The sequence below is a fragment of the Protopterus annectens genome, chromosome 8.part0 (assembly GCF_019279795.1).
Source record: "Protopterus annectens isolate FY-2018-M chromosome 8.part0, PAN1.0, whole genome shotgun sequence".
NCBI classification, from domain to species: domain Eukaryota; kingdom Metazoa; phylum Chordata; order Ceratodontiformes; family Protopteridae; genus Protopterus; species Protopterus annectens.
In genome coordinates this window covers 1,226,034,939-1,226,052,326 of record NC_056741.1, presented here as the reverse complement: position 1 = coordinate 1,226,052,326, position 17,388 = coordinate 1,226,034,939, and the positions used below count along the sequence as shown (strand labels likewise).

Genomic DNA, 17,388 nt, shown 5'->3' with positions numbered 1-17,388 from the left:
TTTGGTGTTTCTTAATAGTTTGTAATTAGTGATATAATTATGGAATTATATTCCAGTTAAACATAACATTTTCTTAATTGGTATTTGGGTGCATTACTGTCAGTAACTTCCTCTATCTGTTGAATTTAGTAGTTTCCTTCTAGATATATGTATTAGTGTTGATCCTTATCAGTAACCTACTGGGTGAGCATTCTGGCAGAGTTGAGCATTTTCTGTTTTGAACATATAGTTATCTTTTGTCCACAAAACCACAAAATCTTCATTCTCTTTCTATTCATCCTCTTTCTTCCCTGTTACATTTGTATCAAATTGCTCAGTTTCAGCTGTGTGTTCAGTTTCTTCCTTAGGCAAACAGTAAAGGCAACCTTCTCCTCTTCTCTGTAATGAAAACTGCATTGATTGAACTGTTTATTACTTTAGAATTTAGTGTTAATTACTGAAATTACAGAACAGCCCAAAGAGGCAAGCAACTTCACAAAGCAGTACAACGCTTTTGTTCCTATTGGCATTTTTATGAAGATTGTTGCAGTAATTAAATGTCTTAAGTCTGTACTGCTGTACTGTTAATGGCCTGCAGCACAAAAAATGCATTGATTCCGGGATGTTCAGAAACACTACTGCCTGTGGGACTACTGCATGGTTATAAAGGTCTTTTGATAGGACTTGTAGTAGTTCATTTTGCCTTTTATAACTACCAGCTTATTGTAGTCAGTCTGCTTTAACACTTTTTTCTCTTGTTCTACAGGCCTCCGCACGGGCACAGGGTTCTGGTCTTGGTGCCCGTGGCAGTTCATATGGTGCCACCGCTTCAGACAGTTACAAGGATTCCGTGAGGAAAACCACACTTGCCAGATACAATGATGCAGATTAATTTCCATCTCATAAATCATCTGGACTCGTACAAGCTTCTTTTTTTTTTTTTAAGAAAGGGGTTACAGTATAAAAAAAGCAAAGCTCAGGCTTGTGTCTTGCATCTTCCTTTTGTGCCACCTGATTTATCAGAAGATATGTTGCATTGGAAATGGGATAGTTTAGTTTTGCTTCTGCAGATGAACATCACATACTAGTTGCATAGTTGTAACTCATAATGGCAACTTTAAAGCAGATTGGTATTCTCTCTTTAGTATTCATCTTTTCAAAAAACAATCTGTAGACCTCATTTGCACATTGTGCACCTTTACCCATGTACTGACAAGTTGTTTTTGCTAGATTTATCCCAGATACAACCTTGTTTCCATTCTGGATATTGACTTTTTTTCCGGCACGTATTGCAGGCTGGTTTTCTTGGGAACACCTACTTTTTTTTGCATTTATGTTTAGCATAACATTTTCTGGATCTCTGCATTACACCAAAGTGGAGTGTGTTTTTTTTTTTTTTTTTTCAGTTTTGTCCAAAAACTATTAAGATGCAAGCTAAGCTTGATGAACTGTCATAGTATGCTGCTGCTGTCATCCTAGCATAATTGAGTCGAGAGTATTGTGGTTTCTAAACAGATGAGTTTGTAATCTGTAAATGAATCCCTGATGTTGGCATGTACATTTTGTAATAACTTGTAATGTTATAGTTAAAATAGAGCCAGAAGCCCAATTGATTGTGTTTATTACAGTCTGTTTAGCCTAAAATTGAAGAAATGAGAGCTAGTGCAGAAATGTGGGTCTTCAGAAAGGAATTTACTTTTCTAACTGGGGTGACAGAGTAGTTTGCATACCCTTTTAACTGTCAGCTAGTGAATTCTAGATAACTCATTGATGGTTTAGCAGGCACTTCACCATCATATGACTCTGATGTGATAGACTGCTATTTGTACCCACCAAGTATTCTGTGGTAATACTGCATAGATAAGTGGGTCCAATAAAGGCTTTTTTTTTTTTTTTTTTTTTTTGTGATGCCTATCTTTGTTAGCTAGCTGTGAAAAGGGGAGAAAGGTCTTTAGGATGCAGAACTTTACTTTTCTTTCTCAGCATCAGTTTTTTTTATTTTCTTTATTTGTATATTCTTTTAATTGCAAACTCTAGTGTTGTCTGCATAGGGTTTACTTTTTGTTTGTCCAGTTTTATGAATTAATTTGCATTATCTGTACGTACAATGACAGATGTACTGTTTTACACCCAATTGGTAAGGAGTGTACATTTCTTTCCATTCTTTTTTTTTATCCACTGAGACCAGTTTTTTATTTTCCTGACACCAGATGCTTAGCTTCTAGCATTTTCATAGAAACAAGAAGGTGCTGCAGTAGTATAGAGCCACTGAGAGTATCATTTAATAACAGAAATGCAAAAAGGCAAAGTGGCAAGCTCTGTTTTTCCACTTATGAAACACACAATACATCTCTGTTGCCATTTGATATAAGTTCTGCTCAGAGGGCCTGCAGTCTTCGTGTTTCATTGACTAATATCTCTAGATACGTATCCCTGGACAAATCCAAAGAGCATCATTACATTTATTAAAAAAAGTAAATTGCCTACAGATCACCCACTGCAAAAATAACTTTTAAATAGTGTGATATGTAAACGGTTGAAGTGCTCCTGTTCTCCTGTAGTAGCTGATCTTCACCTTAAAGATCCCATATGCGTGCCACGTTCAAGTAAAGACAGTAGTATAGCCATGATAGGGCCAGCCTTTGGGAGGAAAAGCATTTTCAAAAGTAGCACCATCAGTTGAATTTACTGGCAAATGATCTCAGCAGTATTTAGTGTCACTAAATTAAAAATTATTAAAGCATCTAGCTGCTGAATTCAAATGTCCCAGTTTTGATGCAAGCTAACTAGGCGTGCCCACAGATGAATGTAGAAATATTAGGAGATTAGTACTTCATTAACCTGCAAACACAAACTTTCCATAGTGCATTTTGTGAATAGCTTACAACATGGCATATCCACTGTCATTACTGCTGCTTTGTACTTTACATTCTAACCAGAGTGTATTCTACAGCCAGCAGTATTTTGTTTTGCTCTTGCATACTTTTAAAACATTGTCATTGCCTAATCAGTGCAGTCACAAGTTGTAATGTTGTGTCTGAATGCCACAAAACTGTAGTTACCTCCTTGGTCCAGGTCATGGCCAAAAGTCTGTAGACCAGTCCACCATCCTGGTTAACAAAATATAAATAAGTACAGTAGCAGACCAGTAACAACGAAAATTGTCAAAAGACACAAACGAATAAACTAAAAGCCCAAGAAAATAAAAAACTTCCGGACCACGTAGTGAAGGCTGTAGAATACAAACTTTAATAAAATTAAACCAAATGACTAAGCGGTTTCGCTAATATCATTTAGCATCCTCAGAGTAAAAAATGTACCAGACCAGTTTGAAGGACATAAGTGTTAGAACAACCATTTTGTCTATTTTTTTCAGAATTTGCAGTATTCTCATTTAATCACCCACCACTTTTTCTGATCTTCATGTCATTTTGATGTAGCATTATACTTTTGAACAGTCATAATCTTGACTGTGAACAGTTTTATTAAAACATAATCAGTACAAGTTAGATACGGTTTTTAGTTGCAGCTGCCAAAATTGGTGCATCATTATGCTTGTTTTGAACTTGTTTTTAATGCTTTTCTCTGAAAAGAAGTGGTTACTTCCATTCAGTTAGTTGTCATAATTCCTTTGCTTATTCATTTATATAAACTTTGCCATTTGAGTCACATCCTTCAGTTTACCTTTCCTACTACAGTTTTGTACCAAGTTCTTAGCAATTTTTTATCATGTGGTTAACCCCATATGTATTTATCTAAATGGATAAACAGATTCTCCAAGCTTTATTTTAAGACCGTTGTGCACTAAGCAGTAGCATTTTAATAAGTTGTAGTGTCTAGACTTGGTTTGCATGTCACTGTTTTGGTTTTGGATACCTAACTTGCAGAGGTATCTCAGGAGAAGTTGAATCATTTTTTTTTCCTTTCAGCTTAACCAGGTTTGAATGCCTAGGCAGTTAGTGATAGTTCAGCATAAACATGTCTTGGTTAAGTGTTTTCCAAGGTGTTTTTCTTTTGCTGTAGCCTTTGTTGCACCTTCCTGGTGATTTCATGACATGGTAAGCACCTTATTCTGTCTGTAGTGTAATGAAGCAGTCAGGATGTCTTGATTCGGAATATGGCAGCATATTAATGGAAATGTGTAGATTGTAAAATTCACTTTCTAAGATCTTTATAGCATGTTTTACTTTACTAATACAAACTATTGAATTTGAATTGCTAGGAGCTAGAGACTCTGAAATTAAGATCCAAAAGTTAAGTTTGCCTTTTTTGTGTGTGCTTGTGTGTGTATATGAGAGAGAGAGAGAGAGAGAGAAAGCAAGTATTTTTGATATGATGATCTAGTGCTATTTGTGTTCAGGTCATTTGTAAACTTGATTTTTGTGCTTCACTGCTGGGTAAGTAACTTCTTGTTGTACATTGGAAGCTGTATTAGGCTATTGACTGTGACTCCTGTCTCTCAACATTATGTAACACTGGCATGTCAAATTCTATAGCACACTGTCTTATTTAAACCTAGTTAAGGATATAGATTTGGGTGGGGACCCCTGTCTCTCAACATTATGTAACTCTGGCATGTAAATTCTGTAGCACACTGTCTTATTTAAACCTAGTTAAGGATATAGATTTGGGTAGGGACCCCTGTCTCTCAACATTATGTAACACTGGCATGTCAAAATCTGTAGTAGTCTGTCTTATTTAAACTTAGTTAAGGATATAGATTTGAGTGGGGACTTTACAGTCCTAAAAAACAAGTTTTCTTTGCATTGCTAGGTTAGGTACTAAACCACCAAGCTTCTGGCAAAGTGTATCATTCCTTTACATGGCAAGACCGCCATGTTCTCTCTGCTTGTACTTTGTTTCCTTTTCCTTCAGCACATACTGCATATTTGTTGACGTCTGTACAGAGCCAAAAATATTTTAGGGGCAGTGTTTAAATGTTATAATTTAGTTAAAAAGCTAATAGAACAACACATTTTGCACCAGTATACATTTTTTTGGACAAAATTGTAGAACTCTTTTTAACAGATTATAATCATCAAGTATTTACCAGAGAATTGGACAGAGCAAAAATAAAAGGTGAAATTAAGGACATTGAAGAAGTGTGGTGCAGAACATTTTGGATCATACTGCAGGCTACCAGAACCAGTAGATATTTTTGGGTTTGTGTGTTGACACTGACCGTAACCAAATACAAAATGTATGCTTGACCCATTTACAGTTTTGTGTGGCTTCTCACATATGGTTCTTAGAGATTACCCGTTGCCATATTTGTAAATTGTATTCAAGCTAATGCCTTCTCTCTTAGTAGAAAGTGTCAAGATTTCTTTTGTCCTTTGCCTGTAGTTGTGGGATATATGTTTTTTTTCAAAATCCCAACTGTATTTTATGGTGGATAAGTAATCCTCCATGTAGTTTTTCTCAGGTAAAGAGCCTTGCGTATTTAGTCATAGCAGATTTGAACATTTTCATATTGCGTAGACGATATGGTAATAACAAATATGGGGGGGGGGTGTTTTTGCTTTGTACATGTTGACAGACAGTGGGGTGCTTTTTGGAGTGATTTTGTATTTTTTTTTTTTTTTTTTTTTTTTTTTTTGTCTGTCTGGTCTAGATCCCAGGTGTTGTCCATGTCCTGTTGTTTACATTTTGCATAGGGAACCTGTCCTCGTGGTGAACCATGCAGTACTTGAGGTGTTTTTTTATAACAGAGATTTTGTTTAATTACATCTCTTTGGGCGTGCCAATTGTAATGTGCTCTGGAGTAGAGCAATTGCATATTTTAAATAAGTAAATATGACTGCCTTACATACAAACCCTACTTTCTCTTGCATTAATTTATTAATTTTACTTTATTCAGGAACATTAAAAAGCATATAAATTGCCAGATCTTCAGGGTCAGATATAAGCATGTTGACTCCGTAAGTGCATGGAATGTGAAGTTATTTCATCATCTGCTGTGTCCTTATAGATTTTCTGGAGGGGTAGGTAGTCCTTCAGCATCAGAATTTGCTTTGCTGTAGTTGCTCTTTGTCTCGAGCTAGTTTCACTGTCACTCACTACAGTGGCGAAAAAAGCAAAACTAATCCTTTGTTTCATCTGCTTTGAAAGCATTTTAGTCAATGTCTGAATCTTGTGTTGTATCACAAACAGGGTGTATTGACAGTGGATAAATAATGAAAGCTTTTAATGTTTTTATAAATTTTGACCTGGTGTGCTGCATTACAGAGTTTTAGATATGTTGCATTCTTTTGTTTTTATGTAGTGCTCTGGTCTTAATATGACAGAATAGTAGAGCTGAATTGTTGCTGAAATCCGTAAAATTTCTCAGGAATGTTTGACTTTTCATTACACTTTTTAGTCCATTTAAAATAACTTTTTTTGGAAAGATTGTGCTGTTTTTTTCTACTCCCACTTGAATGGAGATTGTGTCAGGAAGTGATGTTTACTGGGTCAAAGTACTGTAATTGTTTTTTTCTGCCAAGAGTCTTAAGTATACCATTTTCATCACTCTCCAACGGAGGTGATAGTGGAAATTAATTTTGTGAGTCAGATTAAAGACTGTACTGTTTTCTATTGTTTAAATGTAATGCCTGCTTGCAGGTTGTTAGGGTTTGAGAGTAATGCACTCCTTTACTGTAGAGAAGGCTTTTTATTAGCTTACTTTTGCTGCGAATATCAGTGTCATCCTTTTCAGCACCACTTGTTCTACTTAAGAATTTGGAAGCTTTAAGAGAAACCATTTGTATTGTACACAGGTTTTATTTCCCAGGATGTTAGTTTTACACAGATTTAATTTGCACAGGGGTTGTATTTTCTGTGTACAAGAGCCATAGCCGGTTCAGCTAGTGCCTGGTGCTACTCCAAGAATTAGCCCACGTCTCTGTATTGAAGAGCAAAAAATCTGTTTCCTGATCTGGCACTCCAGGCCAGCAAAAAAGATCCAGGTCCTTTCTCCAAGATATGCCCTCCTCGGAGGGGAAACAGGCCCTGTATTTAAAGACTAAAAGAAACTACATTTCCTCTTTTAAAAACTTGTAGCAGGCATTTAGCCACACACTAATCACTAAAGCAAACTGTAAAACAAGGGTTTCAGTATCAGAATTCTGCTGATTGCTTGCGCTGCACTACTGACCAGTTGGCATCTTTTGACCCATGCCCCTCACAACTTAAACTGGGACGACTCCCTCTTGGCCCACTGTAGTTATGTTTCTGCTCTCTACTTCCCTGACCACCAGATCTGGGGCAAGTGGACTTGGCACCTGCTAGAGACATTAAAAAAAAGCTGCATTTAGAATTTATCAATATTCTGAACCTTGTAGTTTTTAGTAAGAAGCTGCATTTGTCCAGTTCATTTGCAATAAGGATTGTAATTCTGTAAACCCAAGGTGATATTGATAGTTGGGCTATTTCTGTGCTTAATTCTGACAAACTTGATCTAATTTTTCTCCACACCTGTGCAAATCTGGTTTGTTGTACTGCTTACTTAACTCTGTTGCCATACAGGATAGCCTAAAATAATACTCTTAAAATAATTATCAACCCAATCTTATCCATGTTTGTTTTGGTTTGAAGCTGTATTCCTTATTCGTAATTAAAAACCCTAATTACCTTCATGTTTTAGCAATGGACTACTGTCCAGTAGATAAGGGTAAGAAATCTCCTTTAAAAAGTTCTTAACACCATCCTAAGTGGAGCTGTCTTTCAGGGATGTAGGCACTATAGAATAGGTTGTGCCGTTAACTTCAGTTGGGATTTGAGTTAAGTACCTTCAGTGGGCAAAGTGTTCCCGCATGACAGAATAAGTGCCTGTCAATTGACTCTGGTTTCCCTGTGACATTGCTGTAAGAAACCCCATCCTCCTATTTTTGCCCATCTTATGCATACATCTCAAGTGTTTAGATTTTTGTCCCTTATTTTTGGTCATTTTCTCATAAAATGTGGTTTTTTTTTGGTAAATTATTGAAGACAGAATCATGAAATAATGGCAGTTATTTGAGTTTCAGACTTTAACATCTTTCAGAAAATTCATGTTAACGCTACATCTTTTATTTTAACCAATTTTTTTAAATTTATAAAAAATATTTAAAATCTGTCCTTGGTTTTAGGCCTTTGTTCCCCCCGTCCCTCTATTTTGACTTTGTCCCAAATACTTTCTGTAAGAGGTTCAGCGATATGATCTCCTTTGTGTTCAGCTTCACATACAAGAATCATTGCTGTGAAAAACAGCATTCTGTTTTTTATGAACAGGAGAACAATTCTGATATGTACTTACGCGGTATGTTGCTGACAGGTTACAAAATAGTTTTGATGATTCATCTGCTTTAGTTTATAAGAAGGATTTTCAGATCTCCTCATTGTCAGAAGATGTTTAAAAAATGATGGGCTACTATTCTAGGTTATTTTTTGTACTATAGGAAAAGACGGCAGCAAGTCCTGGCTGTGTGTGGTATAGAGCATAGTCATAACTATGACTCGCCCAGCTCAGGTTTACTTAACACCTTGGGTGCTTGAAGAGCTGGGCTGGAAACTACTACGGGAAGGGGATATTGATGGTCTGTTATCTGGTTCATTGCATACATAACAGCTGTAACTGGTGATGGCAGCCCTCATTAGCATGTAGGTGGGAGCGTTTAAATAGAGAAGGCATCAACCACCAAAGGGTAAGGGTTAGGGCCTAAAAACAAAATAGTCCTGATGACTGCGTAAAAGACTGCCTCCGTGATTAGCTTTTTACAGTACAGGAATGGACGTGGGCTGATTGATCAAGGAAGGCTAATGATCAGCAGGCAGGGACAAAAAATACAGAAAAAAAAATGTTGACAAAGGCTACTTTGAAACCTGTACAGCTTTAGCCAGGTATCTTACAGCACTAAAGATGGTAATACCCATACTTTTCTTTGCCAAAAAGTAGATTTTTTTTTTTGTAATTATAATGCTTATTGCCATATTCTGATCTTCAAACTCCAGAGGACATTTCTTAAATTCTTCTTGGAGAAATAGTAACTTTTTCAACCTGGAGAGCTTTAGATCCGAAATGGCTACTCCGAATGCCTAGTACTAGCACTGAATATTCATTTTTATCCCTTTTTGGGTGGTTGTTTGCAGCAACTTTTATTGGTCTATTTAGCTTGGACTTGCATTGAGTAAACGAAATGTGTACCTGAATCGCTAACAGCAGAAAGTACTTCATGGGTGGTTTATTGGAAACAACTTGGGAAATTATCTTAACAGGAGGCGTAACTCTGGTATCCTTATTTTGATGGGTGATGCTATAAGGTAGGCTTTTACAGGTTCTTCCTTGACTGTTTTGGACTACTCATCAACCAGCTGTTCTGTTGTACAAAGCGTTAGGCTTTACATTCAACCATTTCATCGTCTGAGAAGTCTGTGGTCATTTGGAAGATTGTTTAGACCAAACAATTCAGTTAATTTCAAATTTTGTCAACACATTTTTCTAATTGCTGTTACCTTAGAGGAACTCTATAGTGCATACAGATACCTTAAGTCTTAATGACAGTGGTCAGTTGAGGGGAATTTTCTCCTTGTTTGGGTGAAGTACTACATCTGTCTAAATGAGATTTCATTTTGTTTGGTTTCAGACATTTTCATTGAAGAGTATTCAGTCAACACCTGAGGGCCAAAGAGGCAGTTCATTTTGCTTGATTATTTTAAAGGGATGCAGACCCATGCATTAAAAGTGGATGAAGTCTCTCTTCTTGATAAATAGTTCCCCATTTTGCCTGAGAATTCTTCTAGATGTTGAGACCAAGTCCATTCAAAGGACATATCTACTATGACCTTAGCTATTTAGTCCTAAATAAATTTTCTTTACGTACTAGCTGTCTGAGTGGAAATGGACAACACAACAGTTATTTTGTATGTAAGCAAGCACAACGCACAGTCTTACCAAATTTCTTGTTTTGCTGTGCACCAATGAGTGTTAGTGCAGTCTCTGACATTTACTAAGTGCATCTTCTGGGAGAAGGCATTACATTAGCAGGCCATCTAGTTGTGATCATTTTAAACAGTGAGTCTGGATGTTTTCTGCTATTTTTCTTCCATATGAAAGTTTTTAGAAATTGATTTCTGTACGGTACCTTGGGGAGACCATCTTGTAGTGGTATTTCTAGAGAATGAGTGAAAGCTCAGTGTGGATATTTTCTGCTGCCTTGCTTCCATGTGGAGAATGTCAGAAATGAATTTCAGTACATTCCAGTTCACCATGTAGTCCTTGTAGGGGACTTAGTATGCACGTTTCATGTGAACTTCTGGTTCATATAGTTCTAGAAGCAAATGAAGAAATGCTGTCATTGTATCCTTACTGCCTTTTACTAACTAAGGCAGCTATCAGTCAAGTTCAGTAGGACAGGTGTTAATCCCACTTTTCACTTGCTTCAGCTCAGTTTTGATGCACATGTGGGTGAGAGTACTACAGAATGCCAGAGAACTGATCATTCAGAGATGTTAATTGGCTTATTGAAGACATTTTTCTTCTGGCGCAGTGATAGTCTAGTTTGTATGCCTGTACAGCTTTAAAATGTTCCTGGTTATCTGCGTCTTACTTTTGAGGTATGACTTGTTTTTCCATTAATCAACATTGTGATTTGATGGCTTGTTTGGAATGGGAGGCCACCTTCATGTTCTGCAGTCAAGATGATTCTGAAAGGAAGTTTTCTTATTTTGTCTTTGTAGAAGCTATTGTTCACTTGATACTTAAGCGCGGTTTTCAAAATAATGACATTTTCATTTTAAACCTCCTCTTTCTATTGCCTGAAAAATGTGTCCTTGAAGACTGATTTGCTTCTGCCATTTATTTCAGCCTGGACGGTTTCTGGATTGTAGTCTCTCGTGTGCTTAGCGGCAAAAGGTGGGGTGACCCTTGTTTACTGAAAATCCGGATGAACCCAGTTTGCATCCTGTGGATCTAAAAATGGTTTCCTCCATGCTTCACATGAACTATAGGTTATTTGAAAGTTTGTTTGCCTGTCATGCTTATATCAGTTTGGGCTTTTACTGTAGGGGAAGTCAACCATTTTTAATCTGGCTAATGCCTTTACTGTATTATATTTTTAGTTTGGTAGGCCTCTACAGGGACCCATCAGAAGTTCCTCCACAATTAGTAGTTTGCTTTTGAGTCATGTCAGCAGCAGATATTTGTGGAACACTGTAGTCAAAAATAGGAAAGACCTGTACATGTATGCTGTACATGAAAACATCTACCCAGTCTGAATCTGAAACTGGGTCTTCTTCCTAGGAGTCAGGTGACCCAAAAGACATTATTTGTGAGACAGAGTAATAAGACACACCCACTGCTGCAGCACCTTTCTGGATGATCTCTTTTTAGGCAAACATTCACTGTTTCAGATAAGCCACTGTTGGACACCATTGGTGCCCCTTGGACCTCAGGGAGTTCCTACTGGATGCCACATTCCAGGGGGAGATCTGTTTGGCACAGGACCAGGTTTATCCCCTCCTAAAGAGGAAATAGGCCCTCAGCACAGTAAGCCCTCCTTGCTTGTTGTAGCCCCCCATGCTAGTCAAGGTACACAAGTTAGGGTGACTCTTCTGGCCCAGCACTAGAAACCCTGTTTAAGACTGCCTATGTAGGACAGTTTTCCTTTTTACCATTACTGGACGGGCTATCAAAAAGGACCACTGGGGTTCTTTACATGGCCAAGGCTGGATGCATCTTGGAGCTTTTAAGTCCTCTCTTATGATGATTTCCACTTAGAGACTTAGCCAGCTCTGTAGAGCTCTTAGGATAGGACGAGATTTGTGCTCTTCAAAATGGCAGTAGAGGCCCTTCCTCCTTTGGAGTGAAGGCAGTGCGCATACTCCTACCTTTTCTTAGATCCAAAGGGGGCAAAAAGATTCTGCCCTGTATTAGTTTCATCCAACACATTGGTGTTCTGGAGCTATTTTTACAAAGGCCAATACTGTTGCTGCAGCAGAGTACCTCTAGAGTCATTTGAGGGTCATTTTGTCATTGGACGTTTTTAGACATATGGGGGTTGTACAAGATATTTGCTGAGTTTATTCTTGATGGACATCGTTTTCCACAGAGTGCTCCTTGGCATTCTTTTATTCTAGAGCTTTTTTAAGGTACGTTACCTACTGGGACTTGTTTCCCCCTATCTGATTACTAGCTATTGGTGACCCTGTTGAGTTGACTTGCCTGGTAGCTTCCCTTGAGTATGTGTTCCCATAGTTGCAATCTATGGATTTCACTATAAACTGAAAATTCCTTTTTGTGCTGATTTGAGAAGATTGTCTTCATCAACTCACAGCTGGAAATTTTCAGTAGTCTGGTATGTCTTTTATTCAAGAGGACCCAGAAAGTCATGGCCTAGGCAGCCTACGTGAAGGGTATTTTAAAGGTTTAAGGCAGAATTTCTAGTATTTTCTGGAGTCGATGGCTGTTGCAATTTTTATAGTGTCATTTGCACACTGGGATGAGAGGGTGTTGCAGTGGTCTAGGGTCAGTGCCCACAGAATCAGCACAAGTTTAAGGTTTCACTGAAAAGTACTGCTGTTAGTGTTTGCCTAACTAATGGTGTGGCAACTTAACACAGCTCTGTTCAGAGATGTTTCTGTCCCAGACACTTGTGCTGCAACCATTTGGTTAGTGTACATAATTCACACAGTGTTGCTTGGATCCTCCTTCCCCAAGCTGGATCACCTTTGTTACTTCAAGGCTGTGCTTCTAGCTCATTGGCCTTGCTTGTGAATGTTACCTCTCCTGGCATTTTCACTACTAAGAATTCTTCCCAGTGGTGAAACCCACCAAAGAGGTTGCCACTGATCCTAGATGTAACACACTGCTATGGTTAGACTTGAATCATAACTGTCCTCCCCCAAATGCCTGGATTGCCGCTTCTTTCAGAGGCTTCTGTTGGAATTCCCCATATGTAAGACACAGTAAATTTCTGCAACAGCATAGATATTTTATATTCATTGTTTTTCATGCTTAGCTGGAAGTGTTCTTATTTGTTGTTTTGGGCAGAGTGGTGTGCACAGGTGTGAATGCAGTCTAACTTGGTGCAGGATGTGATGGCACAACATGTGCAGGGTGCAGGGTCCTCAGTCAAGGGGGTTTCTGAAAAGAACAGCCATATTGGAGGGAAAAGAAGAATAAGTAGTTGAAGACCCACTGAGGAGGGTTCCGTCTTAGATCGGGAGGGGTTGATTAGTACTGGAGGAGTGGGGCGAAGGTTAGTATGGCACACTTCAATCTCTAGGGGGTGAGGTGAGTTTCCTTGGTGGAGACTGGGAAAACCACCTGGTTGGTGGGGGGAACTGGTTGATAGAATGTCCATCATTCCATCCTGGACAAGCCCATTCCATGCTACCTTCCTGGTACAGCTAGGTGTGTGCTGAGATGAGGTTGCAGAATAAAGGGGGGGGGGCTTACCATTGATGGCTGCTTCAATGATTGCCTTGCACTGCCTCTTGTCCTTGGTGAAGTAGCAGTGAATGAGTCATTTGTTTGAAAGAAGTAAAGCTGATGATCAGTAGGAAGTAAAATCCAAGGAGCAAGAACCCGTTATGTAGGGCATTTGAGCACAGTTGTAGTAGCCTTAGCTTATATGGATTATATTCTGCTAAGGATACAAAAGTCAGCCAGCTAATAAAGCTTAAAGCAAACTTTCCACATGCCAAAACCATTAACCTATTCAAGCAGAGCTGAAGAAAGTGTGGTTTGGGTACCAAGCCAGTTAGTTTTCCTGCTGCCAAAACACACTCCCTTTGTGGGCTTTTGAGGATCAACAGTCAGTTAAAATGTTTCCCATTGCTGGGCTGGTAAGTTTCCTTTGAGTAAATGGGGATCCTTCCAAATTTTATTTTTGACAAAATGAACTTTCTGTGAAATTAATTTTTAGCCAATAGTATTTTTGTAGACGGTCATGTGACTTGGTTTTAACAGCTTTTTTCCCTTTAAAAAAAAAACTAGCTTAAAAATATTTTCCTTGGTCAACTTTTTTTTCTGTTTCACGGACTACTTGTTGCTAGGCTTCCTTGAGATTCTTTTTCAACTTCGTGGAACATCCATTTGGTTCCTCTGGCCGTCCTCCAGTCTAGCCTCAAAAAGAAAAAAATTCTGAGTAGCTTTTGCCACTTCAGCAGGCTTATCAGTGCCTCAGCTGCAGATGGGTGACTGCTGTGGCCATTTCTGTCTCTTTAGGCCATTCATATTATTCCTGTCTCCCTCTGTGTGATGAAAGAAGGGAAGCTGATACAGCGAATTCCACAGATTTTTCAGCCTTCCTTCTCTAAGTCTGTCAAGGAGTTTAATGTTACTTCTTCAACCTCTTATAGAAAGTAAAATAAGCAAACATAATAAGCTTGCTGGTAAGGAGATTACAAAAAAATAAAATGGTAGGGAGGCTCCGAGAAAAAGGTGGAGCCACCCCCCCCCCCCCATCCATCTACCTTTCTACCCTGGCAAGAATTGAATTCTTCCCAAAAATCTGAACGTACATTTCTGTCTTTGGCAACAGGTTGTCAGACAGTTGGGTTTTGAGAATGATTCGTCATGGATGCAGGTGGCAGTGGGAGAGACTTCCTCCTTTTCAGGGGATTCCTCCTCATCTGCTCCATCAAACATTTATTTTCCTTCCTGTCATTCGGCATCTGTTAACTCAGGCCAGTCTGTTCTTGAGAGCACAGTAAGCTTTTTGCTGGTCTGTTTGGTAATAGTTAATGCTTCGGTTAACAAGTTACCATAATCATGACGTTAACGCCAACTTTTCCTACATGACAGAGTCCATTTAGGCGCTACTGTTAGCCATCTACAAATAGGATTAGCACATCACACAGCTGTATCCTCTGGTATAGTTAATGTCAGTTTTATATTTGTGTGGAGCCCATGCTTTTATTTTCCCTTTCCAATGATCTGTTGTAGCCTAATCTTCCTAATGTGAAGTTTATACTGAACTTAGTTTGAACTTAAACATTTTTGTTTTTAAGTTATACATTGATGTGAAGCCAAGTGCTACTGTTAATGGGTTTTTGGAGGTTGTAGTGTAACGCACAGTATTTTTGACCGTACTTAAACATTTTTTGGAAATGTTAATGTTCATGTAAGCATTCCCGGTAACTAAATTAAGTTTTTGTTAGGTTGTTAGCTGCACAAATTAACTAGAGCTAAGCTTAAGTTGCTGGGCCATTTCAGTTGAGAGTTCATAGTATGGAAAAGGGGCGATGTTCAAAGTTTCTTTTAGGTTGCATTTATGTTCTGGTTGTGATCTAAGAGGCATTAACTACTCCTGTAACAATCTGCTAGATGTGAAATGTCCTTGTGCTGTAGTTGGGCCTAAGTTGAGGAATTAAGGAGTAAGTTGGAGAAGCTGCCTGCATTGCAAGTTTTCCTACAAAATTCCCGAAAGGACTACAGCAGTCTTTCAGTGTAAGAAGGAAAATCTCTACACTGTAAAGTAAAGAATTCGGCTGCAGTATGAAGTATTTTCAGTTTATTTTAAAAAAAAAATTAAGACAAATGAAGCCCGAGGGTAGGGCATTAGGTGTGCATGTTAGCCATGTGCTTATTAATCAGCTAGTAACATTTACTAAGAACGGACTTTGACACTAATAGCACTAGGGAAGGGACAGCTACTGGTGTTACTAGAATTACATTCTAGAATTAATGCAAAATGTGCTGAAGTATTGGATTTGTTATGCAAATACAAGTTTACCCTGTACTTGTATGTTTTCCATCAGTGTGAGCTTTGGGTTTAGTTTCTGGGTACTTCATAAGAATTGTAATATGCCATGCAGTGGTGGTATTCCTACAAGGAGTTCCAGTTGTAGTAAATGAAATGCATTTGTACATAAATGTGAATTGTGTATATGTATATATAAAATATGTATATATATATATGTATGTAGTGCAGAGCTGGTAATGCATTATAAATGTTCTTGTAACAAAAAAGTAATGTATGTTTCGAGCTGTACAGCTTAAGGCTTGAAGGTTTCCAATTTTGGAGATTGGGAGTTGGGGGTCTCAGGAAAAAAAATAACATTGTGTGAAAATAATCGCAGAGCATCCCAAAGTGAAGATTAAAAGACTTCCTCTTCCCAGCAGTTTTGGTATAGTTCTTATAAGTTTCTGCACACAATTGTTTTCTCTGTAATTTTGTATTTTTGTAAATCTTGTGAAAAATAAAGTATTTTTTCTCTTGAGTTTTTGTTTAGTATTGTTTTCAACATGTTAAAAAATTAGTCTTAAGCATATTTGAAATCAGTTGTAATTTTTCATATTTTGTCTTAGTAATGTGCGCCTGCCACAGTAAATTAGGAACTTCATTTTAAAGTCATGTTTGGTATTTGTAACACGTTGCTTAAAAGAAATTTTAGTCTGTAATACTTCATAGTTTTCATATTAACTGTGCTACTTTTGAGAGAGAAGAGCAGACTTCAGAAGCTTTTTTATATATGTTTACCCTTCCTCTTTCTGCAGGGTGGATGCTTTCCTCCACCTCATTGTCAGGATGCCTATGGTGTGAGAGTTATTCTGACTGTGCCATCTTTAGATCGATCTTTACACAAAGTGAGAAAGGGGGATCTTATCAAGGGAAGTACCAACCATCATTAGTCTGGCCTGGCATCTATAATGCAGATAAGTAACACACACACACACACACACACACACTTGCTCTTCCCAAGGACCTAGCCTGATGGCTCCTCTACCTTCACCCCACTGGGCATTTATTCCAGAGATGAGTTTACCCAAGCTAGGAGAGAGCCTGGAAAGTCTGTTTGCTCCTACCTGTGAATCACTATCAGCTTCTTGTTCCTGTGTGAGTCAGGTTGTAGACAGCAGGCCAGTTTGTTAGTCATATGGTAACCTGCCCTCTCCCCTTGGAAGCACCACACACTTACAGCTCCTCCGGCCCTTCAGTTATATTACTTCCCAAGTGGAGGAGTGTATTTCTACACACCTTTTTCCAATCAGCTGTGTAGTGCAAATGTGCTATGGCAACTTGGATTTGGCCAGCTTAGAATTCTGTTAGATGAACACCTATTGCTCCTGCTAGGTTTAACCCATGTGATGAATCAGAGCTGCATCCCTCCCTCAGGATGGGCAAAGTGGTAGTGGCACTTTACTGCTGTCCTCCTTGGCTTGGGTCCTGCAAGCAGGTATACTGTGGGCTTTCTCCCTTTACACAATGCAGATTGTTCAGGTAAGTACCCTGTTCAATAAATATCTGTTGCTTTGCTTTTTTTCCTGAGCCTTGGCTGTAGGATGCCAGTTATTGCTGCCATTTACTATAGGTTAAGTTGTTGTGTGACCAGTTAAATGATAGTATCTAAAGTGACAAGGTGTTTTTCTTGTAACAAATTAATCACTGATGATTTCTAATCAATGTAATTTCTTAAGCAGAGAGCATGGCATCACAAATTTCCGCT

At 38.4% G+C, this 17,388-nt stretch overlaps 1 protein-coding gene across 2 annotated transcripts in view; it reads left to right on the top strand.

Moving 5' to 3' along the window:
• LOC122809322 (RNA-binding protein 10-like) overlaps positions 1 to 16,161 on the top strand; it is a 1,914,178-nt gene extending 1,898,017 nt beyond the window's left edge. For both annotated transcript variants that reach the window (XM_044080723.1, XM_044080722.1), the window contains exon 25: positions 746 to 16,161. In XM_044080723.1, the coding sequence (XP_043936658.1) occupies positions 746 to 871 (126 nt within the window). In that variant the 3' untranslated portion in view covers positions 872 to 16,161. The remainder of the gene's footprint in view (positions 1 to 745) is intronic.
• Positions 16,162 to 17,388: the final 1,227 nt, after the last annotated feature.